The 21,978-nt window shown below is 28.5% G+C and overlaps 2 protein-coding genes across 2 annotated transcripts; both read left to right on the forward strand.

Annotated features, from left to right (window-relative positions):
* Positions 1-1,603: 1,603 nt before the first annotated feature.
* Positions 1,604-5,160, forward strand: LOC136081151 (uncharacterized). Its single transcript, XM_065798446.1, has 6 exons — positions 1,604-1,780; positions 1,880-2,118; positions 3,090-3,217; positions 4,612-4,658; positions 4,736-4,835; positions 4,883-5,160. Exons 1-6 carry the CDS (start codon positions 1,604-1,606, stop codon positions 5,158-5,160), a joined length of 969 nt encoding a protein of 322 aa, XP_065654518.1.
* Positions 5,161-15,183: 10,023 nt separating this feature from the next.
* LOC136081152 (E3 SUMO-protein ligase KIAA1586-like) lies at positions 15,184-16,200 on the forward strand. The gene has a single exon (XM_065798447.1). It carries the CDS (start codon positions 15,184-15,186, stop codon positions 16,198-16,200), a length of 1,017 nt encoding a protein of 338 aa, XP_065654519.1.
* The last annotated feature ends 5,778 nt before the right edge of the window (positions 16,201-21,978 follow it).

A 21,978-nucleotide genomic window follows, 5' to 3' on the forward strand; every position in this document is an offset into this window, starting at 1 on the left:
AGAGGAAGACCACGCAAAATGTGTCAGCGTACGGATGATCACATTACAATTATTTCAAAAAAAGACCCATTCAAGCCAGCAACAAAAATTTTAAATGAAATTAATGAAAATATTAGTGTTTGGACAGTTAGAAGAAGACTTTTAGAAAGTAAGTTGCCAGCTCGAACTCCGAGGAAAGTACCATTACTTGGTAGAAAGAACATTATGAAAAGAAAAATTTTTGCAAAAAATCATATTGCTTGGCGGGGACCAGATATGACCAAAAAATGGCGTAATATTTTGTGGAGTGATGAAACTAAGATTGATTTATTAAATTGTGATGGAAAACAGTATGTAAGAAGACCTTCAAAGCAAGAACTTTCACCTCGCTTCACTGAGAAAACAGTGAAACACGGCGGAGGAAATATAATGGCGTGGGGTTGCTTTTCCTGGTACGGTGTGGGGCCACTTTTTTGGATCAAAGATATTATGACCCAATATACATACGTAGACATACTAAATAATGTCATGTTGCCATTTGTCGAAGAAAATAAGCCAATAATTTGGCATTTCCAACAGGACTGCGACCCAAAAACATACATCCAAAGCTGCGAAAGAGTGGTTTACGACCAATAATGTAAAAGTTTTAGAATGGCCACCTCAGTCACCGGATCTAAATCCTATTGAAAATTTATGGAGGCAGTTAAAACTTAAAATTTCTGGACAAAATCTAAAAAATAGAAATGAACTGTGGATGATGCTCCAGGAGGCTTGGTACAGCATTCCTGTAGAAGTTTGCAGAAAACTAGTGGATACAATGCCGTCAAGATGCACGGAAGTATTAAAAAATAAAGGGTATGCAACAAAATATTAATAATTTGCAACCCTACTGACTTCCATCTTCATTTTTTATTTTACATCTATTATTTTGCTCGGTGCGGACTTTATTTTTTTTAAATTAAAATATATTATATATATTTAATAACTTAATTTTTATTAATTTCTGTTTATTTATGTAATAAAATAAAAGTTTTAATTAAAATTCAAATTTTTATTTTATTTGTTTCAAAGATATTCTCGTATTTGTTAATTTTTTGGTTCGCACTTATTATTTTGCTCGCCACTGTAGATGTCGCTATAATCTCCCTTCACATAATGAAGTTGCAGTTGTATTTGTTGGTGAAGATGGTGCACCACCTGCTTCCAGGGAAGTTGTTATTTACTCAATTGGTCATCCTCTTAAAACTATATCAAGTATGTCTGCCAACTTAGATCCTATGGTTTATCCTATATTTTTTCCGAGGGGTGATGCTGGTTGGCATATATCAATTGGTTCACAACCCTAAACGTGCTACATTGGTTAGAGATCATGTTACATTATCTCAGTATTACAATTATAAACTTTCATTTAGACAATTTTTTTCTTCACTCTTGTATGGCAAAAAACTGTTTCAGCAATATGCTGTTGATGTGTATGTTAAAATTGAAGGCCAGCGTCTTGCTTTCATCAGAAATAACAAAAACAAACTGAGAAGCGAGCAGTATGATGCCTTACACAAACATGTGAACAACCTTGGAAATGACAATGTTAGACCAGGGCGTGTAGTAATTTTGCCATCAACTTATGTTGGAAGTCCTAGAGGCTTTAAAAGAAAACTTTGAAGATGCTATGGCCATAACTAAAAAGTATGGTAAACCAGATCTTTTCATAACTTTCACTTGCGACCCAAAATGGAGCGAGATAACTGAAAATTTATATCCAGGTCAGACAGCAAATGATAGACCTGGCTTGGTTACTCGAGTATTTAAACTCAAATTAAATAACTTTCTCAATGACATTTTTAAAGTAGGTGTATTAGGGAAAGTTGTAACACATGTTCAGGTTATTGAACTTTAAAAGCGTGGTTTGCCACATGTTCATACTTTACTTCACTTTGCAAATGACGATAAGCTTGAAACAGCACATGTTATCAATAGTTTAATATCTGCAGAAATTCCAGATCCAATTGTTAATCGTGATCTTTATGACGTTGTTAAAACTTGCATGATTCACGGTCCATGTGGCATACTGAATACTAATTCTCCCTGCATGAAAGACGGGGTGTGCAGCAAAATCCTAAAGAATTTAATGCTAACACAGTAGCAGTTCATAATGGTTATCCACGCTATAGACGTAGTGAAAATGGTTTGGTTATCAATATTGAAGGTAACAATGTAGATAAGCGCTGGGTGGTACCTTACAACCCATGGTTATCAAAGAAATATCAAGCTCACATTAATGTTGAAGCTTGCTTGTCTGTTAAGGCTGTTAAATATTTGCGCAAATACATATACAAGGGTCACGACTGTGCCAACATTTTAATAATTACCAAACTAATCACGATAAAGTAACTTTTTTAGATTGTCGTAATGTTAGATTGTGACGCATTTTCGAGAATCTAATAAGTCATATTTAACACACTATTATACGCCCTAATACTAAGTTTATATTAAGTTAATATTATATAATATTAATTTAATATTATATTAAGTTAATATTATATTATATTAAGTTAATAAGTCATATATATGGATTACCAAGGGTCTTAGAAAATCTTCAAAAATTAAACAAAAATTGTATGTAAAATATTTAAAAACAAAATATCATGCTAATTTACGCATATAGAAAAACTTCAAATCTCTATTTGTAAAAATTCGTAAAAACCTGAAAAAAAATTATTACTTTATTATTATTACTAAATATAAAAATGACTCAAAACAATGGAAAAGTATTAAAAGAAATAACGGGGAATCAGAAAACCTGTTTAAATTTCAAATACTATTTATGTGTATATGGACCAAATGAAATAGCGGAAGAATTTAATAAATACTTTCTGATATCGGATGTAGGCTGGCTGATAGGATTCCTCTTACGAATATTTCCATGAATGAATTTTTGATAACTTTTAATAATTTACTTTCTTCCCATGACTTATTTCAAGATTTATCATTTGAAGAGTCTGAAAGAGCCTTCAAATCTTTAAAAAAACACAAAGCAATAGGTGCGGATGGAATAAACGGGAACATAAATATAGATTGCTATAAAAGTTTAAAAAATATTCTATTTAAAGTTTTCAAGTCTCAAATTCATTTACTAAATCACAATATACACTTGGTGTTTTTGTCGATTTATCAAAGGCTATTGATACAGCCAATCATTATATCTTACTTAATGAACTTGAGTTCTACGGAATAACTGGTATATTGATCAAATGGTATAAAAGCTACTTGTCAAATAGAAAGCAATTTTTCTACCACGGAGAATAAATGCTTCCTATTGATTTTTAAAATAAAACATTAATTGAAATAAAATGTGGTGTTTCACAGGGTTCTATCCTTGGTCCACTTCTCTTTTTAGTATACATCAACGATCTAAATAAGGCCTCGAAACTTATGAGCATCATGTTTGCAGACGATACAAATTTATTTTTATCAAACAAAGACATTAACAAACTTTTTTTAAATATGAATAAAGAACTTATAAAATTTTTTACTAGGTTTAAATGCAACAAACTAACCTTAAATATTGACAAAACAAAGTGGATCCTTTTCCACACCTCAACAAAAAAACTTGTTTCGCATAATGATTTACCAAACCTTTATATCGATGAAGTCAAAATAAAAAAAGATTCCGTTTTATAATTCCTAGGTACTTATCTTGACGTAAATATAACATGGAAAACTCATATTGATTATATACTAACAAAAATTGCAAAAAGTATTGGAATCCTCTATAAGGCCAGAAATTATTTAAATAAAAATAACTTAAAACAACTATACTACTCATTTGCTCATAATAAGTACAGGTAAAAGTAAATTGCAATGTCTTTACCGCCATCAGAAACATGCAATGCGAACAATATATTTTTTAAATCGTTTTTCATATACAATACCTTTATTCAAGGATATGAATGCATTAAACGTTTTTGAACTTAACTTGTTTAATACTTTATGTTTTATGTTTTGTTGTATAAATAACCCTTTATTACATGTTTTTAAAGATCTGTTTACCTTTAAAGTAAAGAATAAATATTGTTTGTGAAATAAAAACTATTTAAAAGAACCCTTTTGTCAAACAAATTTTAATCAATTTTGTATAAACTATCGAGTACCTTATCTCTGGAATAGAATTGTCCGGCCTAATTTTAATTCATCTATCTCTTTTTCTGTTTTTAAAAACAAATTAAAGAATATTATTTTTGCAACGGATAATATATTGAAATATTTTTAAGATATTATTTTAACCATTTATTATATCAAATGTTTTGGATTGTTATTTTGTCATAAACTAATTGTATTATTTTATATTATAAATACTGTAATTTTTATATGGTTCTGGCGACAAGATCGTTATGAATTTCCTCCAGACTCAAAGTTTATATGCTTATATTACACGTAAATCACAACATGTAAATAATGTAAACTAAAAAAAAAAAAAAAATGTAACACACTATTATACGCCTTCATCTACCTGAAAATCAATTAGTGTATTTTAGAGAAGGAGCAGAACAAATGGCTTTAGATCGTGATACCTAACGACATGGTTTAAGTTATATAATGAAAATAAAAGAGTACATTGCTATTCGTATGTAGACATTCCTTATCACTTTATATTTGATGATAAAGATTGTAAATGGAAGGTTAGACAAAGGGGTGGTAATAAGGTGATAGTAAGAATGCATAAAGTTAATCCAACTGGAGAATTGATTTTTTTAAGACTGTTCCTTTGCAGGCAAAAGGAGCAACATCTTGGGAAGATGTGCGTACTGTTAATAGTATTGTTTTTGAAATGTTTCGTGAAGCATGTGTTTTAAAAGGTTTGTTGCAAAACGACACTGAATGACAGAATACTCTTTCTAAGCAGTTTTAACGCATAAGCCAAAGCAAATTAGACAGTTGTTTTCAATTATTTTGACCTTTTGTGAACCTGACAATCCTTTGGATCTCTGGGTTTCATACAAAGCTTTTATGATGGAAGATTTTATTCAACGCTCAGTCCAACTTCTAATAGCTGAACAAGCTACTCTTCGTCAAATTGAAAAGATCATTAATCAAAGTGGTAAAACGCTGGCTGATTTCAATATGCCTGTTATTGATGAGTTTATGGGTTTATATCTTGAAAATTTTGATGAAAACATTTAACAACCTGTTAACGAAGCCAATCGAATGAGACTGTTGCTTAATGTTAATCAATTAAATGTATGTAATGCTATCCTTGCTGCACTGAATGAGCAACCAAGTGTTGAAAATCAACATACTAGATTGTTTTCATGACTGGACCAGCTGGTAGTGGAAAAACCTCGACGTATAATTATGTGGTTGCTAAAACCATAAGTAGGGGATCTGCAACAGCTGCATGGACTGGCATAGCAGCAACTCTCCTTACAAATGGATCTACATTGCATGGCTTATTCAAACTTCCTGTTCCAATATTGGATAATAGCACATGTTATATAACTACGAACTCTCTTCACGGGCATTTTTTAAGACAAGTTATTTTGTTTTTGCTTGATGAGACATCCATGATGCAATTGATAGGTTGTTAAAAGATTTTATATGCAACAACAAGTTTCCGTTCGGAGGAAAAGTCATTCTTTTTGGTGGTGACTTTAGGCAAATTCTGTCTGTTGTGAAAAGAAGACAACCATCTGGAATAGTAGAATCATGTATAAAATGTTACTAAAACTTGGGAATGAAACAATACCTGTCAAAGAGGAGGATCCTTTAAAAGGATGCATTGAAATATCAAATCAGTGCATTATTAGAGAAAATGATTCAATTGTTAAATAGATTTTTCGGAGATGCTGAACAAAATGATTATTCTAAACGCGTGATTTTAACACCAACAAATGTTGATTCATTATCAATCAATGAAGAAGTGCTTGAATATCTGCAGGGTGAGGTCAAAATTTATTTAAGTGCTGATCAAATTGAGACTGACGACCTTAATGAAAAAAATAACTTTCCTGTTGAGTTTTTGAACAGCTTAACTCCTTCAGGTAGGCCACCTTATTGTTTAAAAATGAAAATTGGTTGTGCAATTATGTTACTTAGAAATTTAGATCTCTAAGCTGGGTTATGCAATGGTACTCGAATGAAAGTTCAAAATAATTATATTGATGCAGAGGTTTTGACAGGTGTTTTTAGTGGTTAACGGGTTTTTGTTCCCCGAATTCAGTTGGCTCCATCAAATTCTAGTATACCTTTTGTTCTGAAACGCGTCAATTTCGTGTCAGATTGGCTTATTCAATGACAATTAATAAAAGTCAAGGTCAAACATTGGATAGAGTTGGGGCATATCTCAAAAAACCGTGTTTCTCTCATGGTCAACTATATGTTGCATGTTCAAAAACTAGGGCATTTAATAGTTTATTTTTCAAAATTGATAAATACTTCATTCAAGGTATGGTAGGTGAAATGTTCTTAGTTTATAGTCGTTAGATTTTCATTTTGAAAATTTTCTGTTTGTAGGTTGTGAGCACATTTTGTATTTATAACTTTATTTATTATTTTAATTTTTTTTTCATAGTTTATAAATATATATGTCATTTAATATTGTTTTAAAATGTGTTTATATGTGTTATATAAAATCATATTCGTTTATAGTTGTATATATATTTAAATTAAGTTGTTTTCATGTTTTCAAAGTGGTGTGACTTGGCATTATGTTGAGCAAGATTGATAACTATGCCAGTCAAGCAGTGTACTTAAAGCAGAGGTGTGACTTGGCACCATTTAGTACCAGGCGGTGTTACTGCTTTAGAGCTAGGTTGTGCTGTCTAGTCTTTTTAATTATTCTAGAAACACATAATAATGTCTGTTAATGTTTAGCGCAATGTGGATGAGAAAGTATGCAACATTGATCTTTTAATCTTGGGGGCTTTAGTGTCCTAAATTTGAAGTAATTGAATAACTAACATTGAATGTAAAAAGAAATATACTTTTATATATTTATGTTTAGTAAAAAGATAATTATAGTTAACTCTAAATTGGTTTTTTAATTTTGCTTTTCATATTTTAATTTGGTTTGTTATTTTCACTGGAGTTTAGGATCAAGGGTGCAAATATGCTATTGTTATGTGTTATTGTTGTGATGTTTTGTGTTGATAGACAGCTTGGCTTAACTTCCCGTTGGTGTCTATTGTTAAAAATGAATTATAGGTAGTTTCATTATTGGAACTTACTGCTTGTATTTATATACTAAAAGCCAGGATAACCTTTTGCTAAAAATGCAAGTTATATCTAATTTGATTTTTTTTTTAGTATTGTTAAATCATTTGTACTTCGAAACAGATTTTACAGATACATTTTCGATAAAAGTTTTTATTAATTGCAGTGTCAAAATAGGTTACTATAAATAGATAAATTGATTTTTAGTTTTTATGTGGTGTTTTTTTTTTTATTTTTTTATTTTTTTGTAATTATGACATCATAATTCTATTATTTTTTTTATTTAAGATTTACGATTAACCCATTTATAAGATTTATAAAAAAACAACCTGATTTCCCTTTATTGTAAACTTTTGTTAGTTAAAATGATAAAAATTACGCATTAGTTAAATTTTTTTTTTATATTTCTTCTATTTTATGCCTAATAGTATGTTGTACGTAACTTAGGGAATCTTTTTAAACGGGGATCGTAACTAAAAACAAACTAAAAGCTTTTAAAAACATGGAGAATATTGTAGTTTCACGCATTTGTCAAATATCGATTTACTTAAATTTTATAACGTGTTTAACTAATTAATTAGCTTAGTTTACATTTGCAACATTTTTGAGGAAAGAAAGAAAAAAATCTTATATATGCAAATCATTGTTTTTCATTTTATTATTTTGGTAAAAGGTCTTCATCAAAAACTTGATTACTTTTAATAAAAAAAACTCTACTCACCTGGCCACCATTAAGACAAAAAGAGGGAAGGGACCTCTTTGTTAGTGTCAAAATATTTAAGAAACTTCGAGTAACAAAAGGAATTTTAGTAAATGGTAGCAAGTCACCGTTTACTAAAAACTATTGAAACGAAGAGGCCATAAAAATAATATAAAAAATATCTGTTGAATGGACGTAACAAGACCGGGTGCGGTCAGCTTGGGTTTACAAACATGAAATTATGTCACGTTGAAAACTATGTACGTAACGTAACCTTTAAAAGCCAATTTAAAACAAAGATCAAAGTTTACATAATTTTTTCAATTTGTTGTACACATGTTTGCTTGGAAATTGAATTTTTTATTGCTTCAAACGTATTTGTACTCAACTGCTTAGTTTTTTTTAATAAATTTATTTAGTTGTGTTCATTAAACGTTTTAAAGACTTTTTCTTTTTTTTTTAAATAAAAATTTATTACGGGGATACCAAAAAATTAATAACTTCTGTATAATTTACGTTCACTTCTTATTATTTAATTATTATTCAATTTTATTAATGAATTAAAATTCATGTTATAAATAATATAACAAGAATTAAGCTTTAGTTTTTCGTCACTTTAAAGCAATATGAAGTGTTATTGTTTTGTGTCAGTAACTAAAAATGTATTGTGTTGAACTTAGTATTGTCGATGAAAATGGCTCATGCTTACACACTGATATGACCTATGTCAGCTGTAAATTACTCAAATAATGTTAAATAATTGGTAAATTATTCTGCCTCCTTATACCTTTTATGTTTATTTGAGAGATGATTAAATTTTTTTCAATTTAAAGGCATTTAGTATGGCAGGTAAAAAAAATAAAATGAAGCTTTTGAAAAGACAAAGTTTTATTATACTGTATTCGGTAAGAGCTTAAATTTTATATAACCATGTTTATTTCGCTTGTGATTTCATATTTCGTTAAACAAGGAGAAAAACATGTTAGCAAAATTTATTTCCACAATTAACCGATTTATTTGGATTAAAAATAATTCTTATAAGTTATCCAAGTGTATAATTGTATATCTGCCTTTTCTCGATGGAAACACAACGTTGATCCACTGGATATAATCCAACATTAATCCATACACATTGGATTAACGTTGGATTATAAACTTTGGATCAGCGTTAATCCATATAAATTTGATCAATGTAGGATTATACACATTTAATCAAGGTTGATCCATATAGATTGGATCAACGTTGATACCTATACGTTGAATTAAAGTTGGGTTTAAACAAAAAAAAAATAAAAAAATTTTTTTGCGATGTTTTTGTATACGTAGGACCAATACAATTTTGCATACTATTTTTTTTCGCGTTGTTTTTTAGGTTTTAATTAATATAAATACGATAGAACTAACATTGGATCAACGTTGTATTTGCATCAGAGACAACAAACGACGATGTATTTACATAGGTTGGCCCAACGTAAGTGTGCTAGCTAGGTGGTGTGGCATGTACCTGGCACAAATCAAATATAACTTCTTTATAAATTGTTTACAAATGCAATTTTTCAATAATACAGATGAGGAATTTGATGCGTTTTGACTTATCGAGTAAATTTTAAGGTTTTTTTGGTGCGATGTATTACTTTTTACATTTTCTTTTATTTTTATAATTTATTTTGTATGTCAATACTTCTAGTGTATCACTAGAAGAATTGACATTGGATTATTTGGTAATTCAGTCTTTTTATGCAAAATGTATGTTCCTAGCAAATTATATTAATTATGCGCTCTGAATGTTAAGGTTTTTGTAGAAAAAACTTCAAAGCTCTTTATCAACTAAACTGTCCTGCATTCAATATGAATGTCGTGGTATTTATTGTATCTTTGACATTAATAATTTAGGTTGAAAAATATCTATACAATTTTAAAGAAATCTTGAACACTTTGATTGTTGAAGTTAGAGATTGTGTTAAAAAGGATAAAATTATTTTTATGGTTGGACTAATATCACTTTCCTAACTTAAAAATGCTAAGTTTAAAAAAGGTTGTAGAACTTTCTGTCCAGGAATTTACTAGTAACTAAATGCAATATATTAGTATTAAACTAGTTTTTGAGATGAATAATGCAGCTAATATGTTTCGCAGCGAAACTATTGATATCGAAAAAAACATTCATGAAAACCATGATACAGAGTTAAACGAGATTTTTATTTCTGGTGAAAAAAGTAGGCTCAAAACAAGTATATAAATGCCATAAAACTGTCTGATAATAAAAATGAATATAGGTCATTTTTTGTTTCAAAGTTAGGAGATCTAATCAAGTAGTTGATTTTCTAAAGGTATTCAAGTTATTTGAAAAAAAAAAAAATTTGACGTTGCTTAACGGGATTTAAACTAAAATACAACTTTGTGAAAACCAATAAACTTGCTAGAATATGAAGATGGGATTCTATTACTTGAGAAGTATGGGCTATTATGAGATTCATAAATTTATATGAGCACCCAATAAGAAGCTATTTAAAAATTCCATCTGCAGTTGTTCGATCTAACAGTCTTAAATACTTGCCGAGATACGGAACCAGTTAGACTTCAGATTTAACAGTTAATTAAAAATGGGTTATCAAAGGTAACTTTTCTAAAGATTTTAAACATGAACAAAATTCTAACATAACAAACGAGCAGCTGTAGTGATTAACTGATACGAAAAAAAAGTTAATAGAAATTTTAGACAAATACAAAACTTTGCTCGGAAAGAAAAAATATAAAAAAAAATATATATATCAGCACTCAAAAAATATATATATAATATAATATATATATCAGCACTCAATATATAATAAATATAATATATACAATATAAAATAAATATAATATATATATCAGCACTCAAAAAAATATATATATGTCAGTACTCAAAAAATTTATGATCATGCTAGTGGTTAGCACTGCATTAATAATATCTTAAAACGACTAACTTTATAGGAGCTAATAATGCTACAGAAAACAATCATAGGGTTGCTTCATTACTCACTAAATTACAGCATTTAAAAACAAACAACAAGATCTAATATTTTAGCATATTGGTCATTCTAAACAGATGAACCAAATTGTGTATCAAGCTTCTCCTGAGTTTATGCAATTACAGACAAAGAATCAATTTTTGTTGCAAATTAATTCAAGTTGTAATAATAATTCAGAATTAAAACTATTACAAAAACTAAGGATCTTTCATTTACAGTAAATGTTTAAATTTTAAAGCTTTATAAAGCTGAACACAAAGTCACTATTTAAGTTAGTTAATAAAGTGTCGAGCGGATCAAGAGGGTATCATAAGATACAGGATTCACCAATAAACTTTTTTTTATTTATAAAAAAATTCTTGTGGCCCAATATGCCGAAATTTATTTTTCCTCACTTAGGGTGATCTTGATTGGCAGGGCAGTTATCCAATTAAGTTGAATTTAAATATGATAGTTAACAAAATATCACGTAGTCTCCAACCTAACCTTACTCTCTCACCCCCTCCTTTCTCATCTTACCTAACATTAACGTAGTTGAAGTTTTTGCATAATATACTCTTATTTAACTTAAATATAACATAGAAAGTTTAACTCTTTCCCTACCGCAAGTCACTTATAGCGGATTTTGTTTTTTATTAAATTTGACCGCGAGCCCGCCCAGGGGGCACGGACGTTTTAATTTGGTCGCAATGTCTCAGACCAAATTAGGAAGTCCAGTGAAGACATCTTAATTAAAAAATTCTATTGATGTCTACATTAGGACGTTATTTGGACATCTATATTCCGGCGTTCCTAAGACCTACTTTAAACGTTAACTAACTAAGAAATAAGTTGTCTAAATGACGTTTAAAGAACGTCTTCAAAAAATTAAAACTATAAAAGATCAATTTATATATGACTTTAGCGCACTAAATATTATGCGCTAACTCAGTTAAAAATCTCCGTTTGTTATAGTAGTTTAAAAATTTTAGCTGGTTATTTATCGTTTAAAGTTATATTCGAATTTACGATAAAAAAACACATCACCCGCGCATAAACGAAAGAAACCCGAAATATACGAAGACTGGCCTTAAACCACCTGAATGTCCTTTTGTTCCGAAAATAATTAAGCTGCTGCGCTAATAACTATATATTTCAAGGCATTAGATTATAATTTCACTATAATTGATTTTTAATCGCATCTTTATGATGGTTAAAAAAAATGCCATTTTATGATAGTGAATGTGTATAATACTTCCAATATAGTAAATTCTCAACTAAAGAAAAAAAATAGACATGTCTTACCTTATAAACATCTTTTTTCACCTTATAAAATCTTTTGTCGGCTGATAAATTTTAATTCGAATATTTTATATCAAAGTATAGAAAAACTAATAATTACACTTAGTAGTTAACGTAAAAGTTAACTTATGGACAATGTAATATTTCAAAACGTTATGGTGACGCAAAGTTTTGGAAATTGGATCATAGCTAAATATTAAGAAATCCTAGAAAACTCATTGATGCCTTTTTGAAAGATATTATTTGTTTGTTATAGAAAAATTTAAATTTTTAATATTAAACTAAATTAGTTGACTAAGCTTAAATTACCATCTTTGGGTATTTTTGATAAATACTCTAACTAAAATTTTTTTAAAATGCCAATTAAAAGAGTAATTTATTAGATATACTTAAAGAAAATTTAGATATACTTAAAGAAAGTTCAAAAGTTTAAATAATTTGGGGGTGTCTGGTTTCTACTGTTTATTGATAAGAAGTTAAAGTATTTGGTCAAATTTGGATTTTAAAAAATGTTTTCATAATAAAATTGTTAGGAAGGACTTCTAATAATTTGGTCTTGCAACAGATATTTGAATATAAAAAGATAAAACAGTAAAATATGGTAACAACTACATAACTAATCATAAATAAGGTTTTCAAACATAGCACCAAGTATCTATTAAATAGTTTCTTATATCTTTTTTATTTGTTTCTACTTAATAAATTCCTAAGGAAGGTTATAGCCCTGATAACGAAGAAAGGTCTAGACCTTTCTTCGTTATCAGGGCTATAACCTTCCTTAGGAATTTATCAACTCAGCTGAATGATATAGTACTCCTAAAGGGTGTGGTTAAATTGTGTCCTTGGGATATTTGTAATAATGTTAAGTGTAGCATTATTGACTAAATCCTAAAAATTGTATATTTTAATTTTACATTGACAGGAAACTATATGAAGAATTACATTGATTTACGAATTTTTATTAATTAATATTAATAAAAAGTAAAATTTTAAAATTACGAAAAAACCTTGTCTTTTCCAATACATATGAGTTCACCAAAATGTCCTGTTTGTTCAACCTATATTTTATAGTTTATTAAAAAACCAGCTAGTGTCATTTTTATATGAATGTTTAAATACATGGTTATTTGATGAGATTTAGGTTGTGATTTTTTAGTCAGACCTTTTTATGCAGCGAAGTCTCCATTTATAGTAGGAATCATACCAACTTTATTAAGTAGCTTTTCGCACAGCATCCAAGTTTCTTCTGATGTACAATCAATCAAAATTCCTTCAATAATTCTCCTAGTATTTGTCCATTCAGTAGCTTTTGTTTTGCAAAGTATATAATCTGCACCTCCTAGGCTGGTGATAAGTCGTTTAAACAAAACACAGGAAGTAATGATCTTGATGCATTTGGTAAACAATTTGCAACAGGTTCATACTTTTATTAAGTCAATAAAATATTAGTTTCAGAGAAATATGACAATATATACACATATTTGAATTGCTTTTAATCATTTTTTTTGATTCATTAATATCATTATACAATAATTATAATATAATTATACACTATATATATCTATATATATATATATATATATATATATATATATATATAAATATATATATAAATATATATATATATATATATATATATATATATATATATATATATATATATATATATATATATATATATATATGTATCTATATAACTATATAAAATTATATATATATATATATAATATATATATATTTATCTATTTAATTATATAAAATTATTTATTTATATATATATATATATATTTATCTATTTAATTATATAAAATTATTTATATATATATATATATATTTATCTATATAACTATATAAAATTATATATATATATATAATTATATAAAATTATATATATATATATATATATATATATATATATATATATATATATATATATATATATATATATATATATATACACATACAGGGATGCTTTCCTACCGGTTCGTGGGAACCGTTAGATGTAAATTCTATGGTTCGTTCGAACCGGCTATTAAAATAAGCAAAAATAAATTTTTTTTACTTTAGCAAAAAAAATTATTTAAATAAAACTTATTTACCATTTGGTGCAATTTTATATAAACAATTTGAATATTTTATCTAGTTTTCATTGCGATTCTAATTTTTTACTTTATAGAAATCTTTCAGTTGATTAGTCCTCCCCTCCCCTTATTATTTAGATTTCTCCTAATATGTAAATTACCAGTGTTTTCATTGGTTGATTTTAAAGTTAACGCGCGTTTTTTCCGGACCGTTAGTAACGGTTTAGAAATGCTAACATTAACATGCACGTGTAGCGTCAAAAATATGTATTCGTAGCAGTTGCTGAGGTTTTTAACATATTAAATATCCATTGTATTTTTTCTAGATGCATTACTACTTTAATTAAAATTTGGAATTTTTTTACTTTAATTACTTTAATTAAAATTTGGAATTACTGAAATTGGAATTTGGAATTAAAATTTGGAATTACTGAAATTAAAATTTTACTTTAATTACTTTAATTAAAACTTGGAACCAAATTATTTTTATTTATAACAGCTTGATTATTTGTTAATCAAACAATAAATTATAAATGTAACAAACTATAAATGTAACTTAAAAGAGTGTTATAAAAGTAACAACACTGTTGTGTTATTACTTTGGTCTGATATTCACCTTTTTATGAATTTTTAAATACCTATTTTATTTTTTGTAGATGAAGAGACAAAATATGTTAACCACATATTTCTCGAAAAAAATAAGAGTGGAAACATCAGTAAGTAATGATAGCAGGTCGACTATAACAGAGGTAGAAGCAGTTTCAATAACTTTACAGGAAGAAATACTAGAGATTCCTAGTTACCAAAATGAGGACAATAATAATTTACCAAGCTGTTGGAATGCAAAACAGTTGAAGGAGTTTAAAATTAAATATGATGGGCTATATGTCAATAATCAGAAATTGGGATGTATTGTTTAAAAATGGAATCAAAACTAATATCTCAGGAATGGAAAAAATGTAACGTTACGACATCGGGGAAAGACAAAATAGTGCAACAAGCATCTTTAAGAAAAAAAATAAGTGAACATTTTGTATCAAAAGCACACAAACTAGCTGTTGAACATGCCAAGATACTTAAAAAACAAACTTCTACAGCATGCATCGATAAGATGAACGAAAAATTTATTAGTTCTACTACAAGAATCTTCAACACTGTTTACAGTCTAGCGAAAAGAAATCGTCCGTTTTCAGACATAGAAAGTGTAATAGAGCTTCAAGTAAAAAACGGGTTGGACATAGGAACCGGACTTCATTCTCGACATAGTGAAAGTAAGATAGTAGAGCATATCGCGCAAGAAACTAAAAAAGAATTGTTTATATCAATTATTAAGAACAATTTAAAAATTGGTACTGTTATTGATAAAGCTTCCACCATTTCCAGTAAATCAACGCTTACAGTTTTCATCAAAGTAGAATCTTCCACAGTAGCATCTTCTGAAATATCCCCAATAATATTCGTAGATATTGTGGAACTTGACGCACAAGATGCGAATACTATTTTTCAAAGTTTGTTGGGTGTATTACTTGCTGTTGGATTTGATACAAATTATTTAAAACTGAATTTAATAGGATTCTGTTCTGACGGTGCTAGCGTAATGCTTGGTTGTAAATCTGGAGTCAGCGTACGAATAAAAGAGATGTTTCCATATGTTATTATTTGGCACTGTCTCAATCACCGCCTACAACTTGTTTTAGATGATTCCATAAAAGATATCAAACAGGTTAATCATTTTAAAGTTTTCATGGACAAAATATATTGTATTTTTCATCAATCTAATAAAAACCAAAAAGAACTGAATGATATTTCCCAGGAGCTTAGTTTGGATATAATTAAGATTGGAAGAGTGTTAGGACCAAGATGGGCTACGTGCAGCCTAAGATCTGCACTTGCTGAATGGCGGAACTACCCTGCTTTTGTATACGTTGTTCTCTTCTAACCAAAAAATATCTGGAATGGCAAAACGACTACAAAACAAATGTTTTCTAGAAGATTTAACTCTAGTAATTGACATCCTACAGGAGTGCTCTCTACTATCTAACGCCCTTCAAGCTAGAAATATAAATGTTGCCAGGAGAGATCAACTGATTAGAAGAACAATTAACGCTTTTCAAATGCTCAAAGATCGTCGCGGGCATTACGAAAAAAAAGTGGATGAAGTTATAAACTCTGAAGCATTCAAAAACATTATCTTCGTCGAAAACAGAATTTATGGAAATCTTCCCAGAGATTCCCTTATTGACAGCATCATAAAAAATATGAAATTAAGATTGATGGATTGCTCTCATCTCGGATCAAATGGTAAGAAAAAAATATGGATAATAGCATTATTTATGAACTAGCCAATTTGCTAGAGTCGAGCACATGGAAAATTAAAGATAGTGTAGTTCTGTGGATAGAGGCCGAAAATAATTTTGATAAATTTCAAAAATTTTTTAATTTTGATATCGATAAAAATGATTTCCGTGATTATGTAGAAAATGTAATAAACAATGGCCATCAACAAATTAGTAAAATTGCAGAAAACATTCAAAAAGCGAAAAATATGGTCAATACGGTTGCCGTTAGCAGTGCTGAAGCAGAACGAGGATTTTCATTGATGAACATCATAGTTACTGATATAAGAGCCAGAATAACAGTGCAGACAGTATCAAATTTGATGACATTAAACTTAGTTGGTCGTCTATTGGAAAATTGGAACGCAGTTCCTTATGTAAAAACTTGGTTGAGGAACCATAACTCGGCAGATGATACAAGGGTTAAAAAATCTAAACCGAACGAATATACTGAAAATCAATTAGCTAGTTGGAAATATTTTAAATAATATAATTACTTTATAACAATAATATTTACTAATATATGAAATTTCACAATTTTTTGTTATGTTCGTTTTCTTTTTGTATCTCTTGAAATTTTGTATCTCTTGAAATGAATGAATAAAATAAAAGTGATTTTCACCTCGTTGAATTATTTTTTTATTCTCTTTTATCCTATTACATTATTGTTGCAAAGAATATGAACGATAGTTAAATATTCTTGACTTAGTCTGCCACTCTGACAACCATAATATATTGATGGAAATATTAATATTAAAAAAATAAAAAAATTTGTAAGAAAATATCACTGAGAACCGGTTGATAAATTTTGGGAAAGCATCCCTATATATATATATATATATATATATATATATATATATATATATATATATATATATATATATATATGTATTTATATATATGTATATATATTTATATGTATATATATATATATATATATTTATATATATATATATATGTGTGTGTATATATATATACAAATATAAATATATATAATTATTAGGGTGTCCTTAAATTTCAAAAGGATTTTACTTGATGTTTTTTTACATTCTACTTGATGTCCTGATTCTAAATATATAAAAATTTTACACTCGTCAAAGTGATAGATGTAAAAATTGAAAAATTTAATAAATATTTGTAAAATTCAAATTGTTGTTACAATATGGATGTTACTCCTAGTAAGAAAGCATGGGATCATTGCATTTAATATTTTCTTGTGCTTATTGGAGTAAGCATTCAGTTTTTACTGTCTACACAACACATACAATTGAACACAGTTTATAGTACAAGTGTACGCAGTTTACAATACGAGAGTAGGTAGTTTTTAAAATCCGGTCTGAAGCATGGTGAGATTTCAAATTAGAGCTGTGTTTGTTCCTAAAAATTTTTGTTTAAGATTTGTGTTATATTCTTTTCAAAAATCATCACTGTGAAATAATATTTACTAACCTCATTTAATTTGTATTAGCGTATCTATTATTAAATACGAGTTTGAAACAATGGGAAGAAATAAGTGTAAAAAAAAAGCAAGTGGAGAAAATAGGAAGAATTCTATACGGACAAACCCAAGACGGCTGAGATACCTTCTTAAATACCCAGTGAATGAGCTTCCACAGAATCGACTTCCAAGTGTTGGCAGTGTGTTGAGACATCTGGAGTATGTCCGGTCAACAAGATGACAGAATAACAAAAGAATTGAATTTTCTCATGTTTGCCTATTTAAAATCTTGCTCATGTATTTTGTTTATTTTAGATATGCAAGGTTCAAACCAACCAAGCAACTGGTTGCATGTCCACAAGCTCTTGTAGGGTTTGATTTACTTTGTTGAGATGTACCTAGTTCTACAACAAATAAAAGATTCATTTCTTCCTCATTTGAAAAAGAAATCTGGAAAAAAGCTAATTTTGGTTATTTCATATTGAAGGGAGCTTATGTAAAAGAAAAGATTCTAAAGCTAGATCAGAAGTATAAAAAGATGCGAAAATTACGCAGTTTTAAATCGGATTCAAGTCAAGATAGACAGCTAGAGCAGCCCTTGAGTTTAGAGAGCAAGCTATTGCGTTAGGTACTTTTTCAAAAGGTGATTACAAGGAACTGTATGAGTTATTGGTACTTTACTTAGGTGGAGAAGTTCCTAACTTTTCTCTTTACCAACCAGGAACCCGCCATAAAGCAAGATTGATCGCAGATGCATAGTACCTTCTTAAACTAACAATGACTTTAAAGATATCTAAAGTTATGAATGAAGAGAAAACCATGGTGGAAACAGCTTTTTTCTTTGTTGCAATCTGCTATACTTCATGGTTTTTGAAAGCATATTTTACTAACAATGTTCCAAACAATGATTATAAATGCATTTAAAGAAGTGTTTCATATTAAAGAGCAATATCCAGAGCTGGGATATGCTCTACTCAAAAGTATGCAAAGACACACATAGTATCTTATTGAGGAGTTGGTTTTATTGGCTCTTGCTGATGCTAATTTAGACTATGAAGTAAAGGTAAAGATGTTGAATAGACTGTCGGAGTTTGATGTGGTAAAAATGTTCAAAGTCGGCATCCCCAACTTCCAACAATACAAGAATCAACTGAGCTGTTTGATCTTGTTGGGCCTCAGAGTTGGGTTTTATTAAAGTGTGCAGACATAGACACCACTGAAGTGGAGAGTTGGGTTGAGGACCAAAACACCACTAGTCTTGAAAGTTTTACATCAATTGCGAAAAACAGTTTAGGCGTCAATGATTGTGCAGAGCGACCTATTTGGTAAATTCAAGATTTTGTGAACTCACACAATCTGAGGACCTGAAGCAAAATGTAATGCTAATTGCAAGAGGCAACAGAAAAAAGCTCACAAACGAGATGATAAAGAAATAACTTAAAACTGTATGAATTACACTGATAAACAAATAAAATTTTATTGTGCAAATCTTGTTAACTAGGTGGTTTTTTAAAACAAATTAAATATGTTGATTTCAAATATGCAAACCATTTTTCACCATCACGTCAAGTTGTAAAGATATTTGGGTTCAAATCTTTAGTATTTAAGGTAAAGTCCCTAATATTGTCGAAAAAAAAGTTATTCAAAAGTATGTCAACCTGGGTCTCAAAAGAAGCGTATTTTCATAGAGATTTTAAAAATGGTATTTGTTTGTAATAAAATTTTATTTGTTTATCAGTGTTATTTGTTAAATAAAGATTTTTGCCACTATATTATATTTGCTCGATTTCTGTCAAAAACCTTTTAGATCTATCTGTTTTAATGCAGATACAAGCATTTTTTGTTATTTTTGGACCTTTAGGGTAAAAGAGAATGGAAAAAAACTACGAGTAAGTTTGAATTCAAGTATATATATATATATATATATATATGTATATATATACATATGTATATATTTCAAGTAAATATATATATTTATATATATATATATATATATATAAATATTTAAATTATGTTGGTGTATTTTACAAAGAGAGTGCTTAATGTTCTTAAAGAACAGAGCAATAATAAATTAGTAAAAAACACTTATCTAACTTTTATCTTCTACTTTAAGTTTCACCATTGCTGATTCATCAGGAAGAGAAGTTCTTCCTGATGATCCAGCAATGGTGAAACTTAAAGTAGAAGATAAAAGTTAGATAAGTGTTTTTTACTAGTTTATATAGATATATATATTTATATATATATATATATATATATATATATATATATATATATATATATATATATATATATATATATATATATATATATATATATATTAAAACAATTTTTAAATGTATTCTGCAAAATAGAGTGCAAAATGTTATTAAAAAAACAGAGCAATTATAATGTAGTAAAAAATCATTTAACAAATTTTTTTTTCATATAACACTGTATTTTATCAATAAAGACTCATCAGAAATGAATAATCAAATTAATAAAACTTCAATTTATACCAAAAATTAAACAACATATATATACATTCCTGATAAGCCTACTGATGGCGAAACAATTGAAGAAAATTAGATAAGTGTGTTTACTGAGACTAAAAAAATATGGTTAAACCAGGTACATCAAAGACTATAAAATGCAAGTCAAACAAAAAAGGTGTCATACTGTATTGATAAGCTGAGCATTCGTAAAACTTATGCATAATGGGATAGTAACAATGAAGATTATATTGATGATAAAATTAATGACAGTGCCACTGGGTTTGTAATAGAGGTAGTTAAAAATGACAATCGATTAACAGATAAAAAAACCATCGAAGTCAGTCTTGAAGCAGTAATGCATGAACAATAAGATGAAAGTGATACTAATGTGCAAATTGAAGAGAAATTGGTTTGGAATTGGAAAAAAAGATTGACTACTATTGTGAATAACAGATATGATTTTCAAGGCCACATAAAAATGGATATTGACACATTATCTGTTTTTGAAAAAATTGCAGGTTCGGATGCAGATCCTGATTAATTGGTTACATAGTTGAATATTTTTGCACAATAATCAGGTCGACAATTTACTATTGATCTAGAAGAAATAGCTGTATTTCTTGGAGTTAACTTTGCTGCACGTGAAAATACTGAGTCAAAGTATTGATGAGCACATGGTAAAGTTTACAGGACAGAACTTGATAAAGAAGTATTTAAAGAACAAACCCATTAGATGGGGATTTATGTTTTGAATTCGGTGCTGTTTAGACGCTGGTTTTTTGTATGAGTTTGATCTGTTCATTTTGGATTAGGTGAAAGTGTCATTTTAAACTTGACTTTTAGATTGAATCGGTCAAATATTAATATTTTTGCTGAAATTTTTTTCACAACCATCGGTCAAAATCCTTCTGGATTGAAGGCTTTATTTTGCGGGTTCTGTTAGAGGCAATGGAAAGTTCATGTCTAAGTTCATTGTTAATATTTTTATTTTCTACGAGTTTATTTAAATGCATATAGTTTTAGCTTATTTGTCCTGACTAATTTATATTTGGTTTTGGTTTGTATTAATATGCAGAAATATACAAAGAAATGAAGAGAGGTGACAGCCAATAAGTATTTGCCGACAATGTTTTTGCGTGCAAATGGATAACCATCAGATAGGTAAAACTTTTATTTTAACATCAAGTTAAAACTTTTTTTCTTGAATACAGGAAGGAAACTTAAGCTAGCTCAGCATTTTAAATAGTAATTATACTAATTTGTAAATATATTGCTAGACTTTGGTTTTTAGATCTGTTATTTTATTTGAAACAAATGTCAGTGACAACATTGGGTTTATTCTTGTTGAAAGAAGGAAAAAGGTCTCTCAAAAAAAATCTAAAGTTACCTGCCCAAAGCTGATTTCTTTGATTACAACAATGGAATAGGAGGTGTTAATTAGCTTGAACAAAAAAAGTCATATTATGAGA

This window comes from Hydra vulgaris, chromosome 06 (genome assembly GCF_038396675.1).
Source record: "Hydra vulgaris chromosome 06, alternate assembly HydraT2T_AEP".
In the NCBI taxonomy this organism is placed as follows: Eukaryota; Metazoa; Cnidaria; class Hydrozoa; order Anthoathecata; family Hydridae; genus Hydra; species Hydra vulgaris.

Bases quoted from the DNA above. Each gene is read 5' to 3' on its own strand.
- LOC136081151 (XM_065798446.1), top strand. From the start codon at position 1,604: ATGTTGGAAGTCCTAGAGGCTTTAAAAGAAAACTTTGAAGATGCTATG. The intron at 4,659-4,735 runs GTTAGACAAAGG...GATTTTTTTAAG, and splicing joins ATAAAGATTGTAAATGGAAG to ACTGTTCCTTTGCAGGCAAA. The intron at 4,836-4,882 runs GTTTGTTGCAAA...CTTTCTAAGCAG, and splicing joins TGAAGCATGTGTTTTAAAAG to TTTTAACGCATAAGCCAAAG.
- LOC136081152 (XM_065798447.1), top strand. From the start codon at position 15,184: ATGGAATCAAAACTAATATCTCAGGAATGGAAAAAATGTAACGTTACG.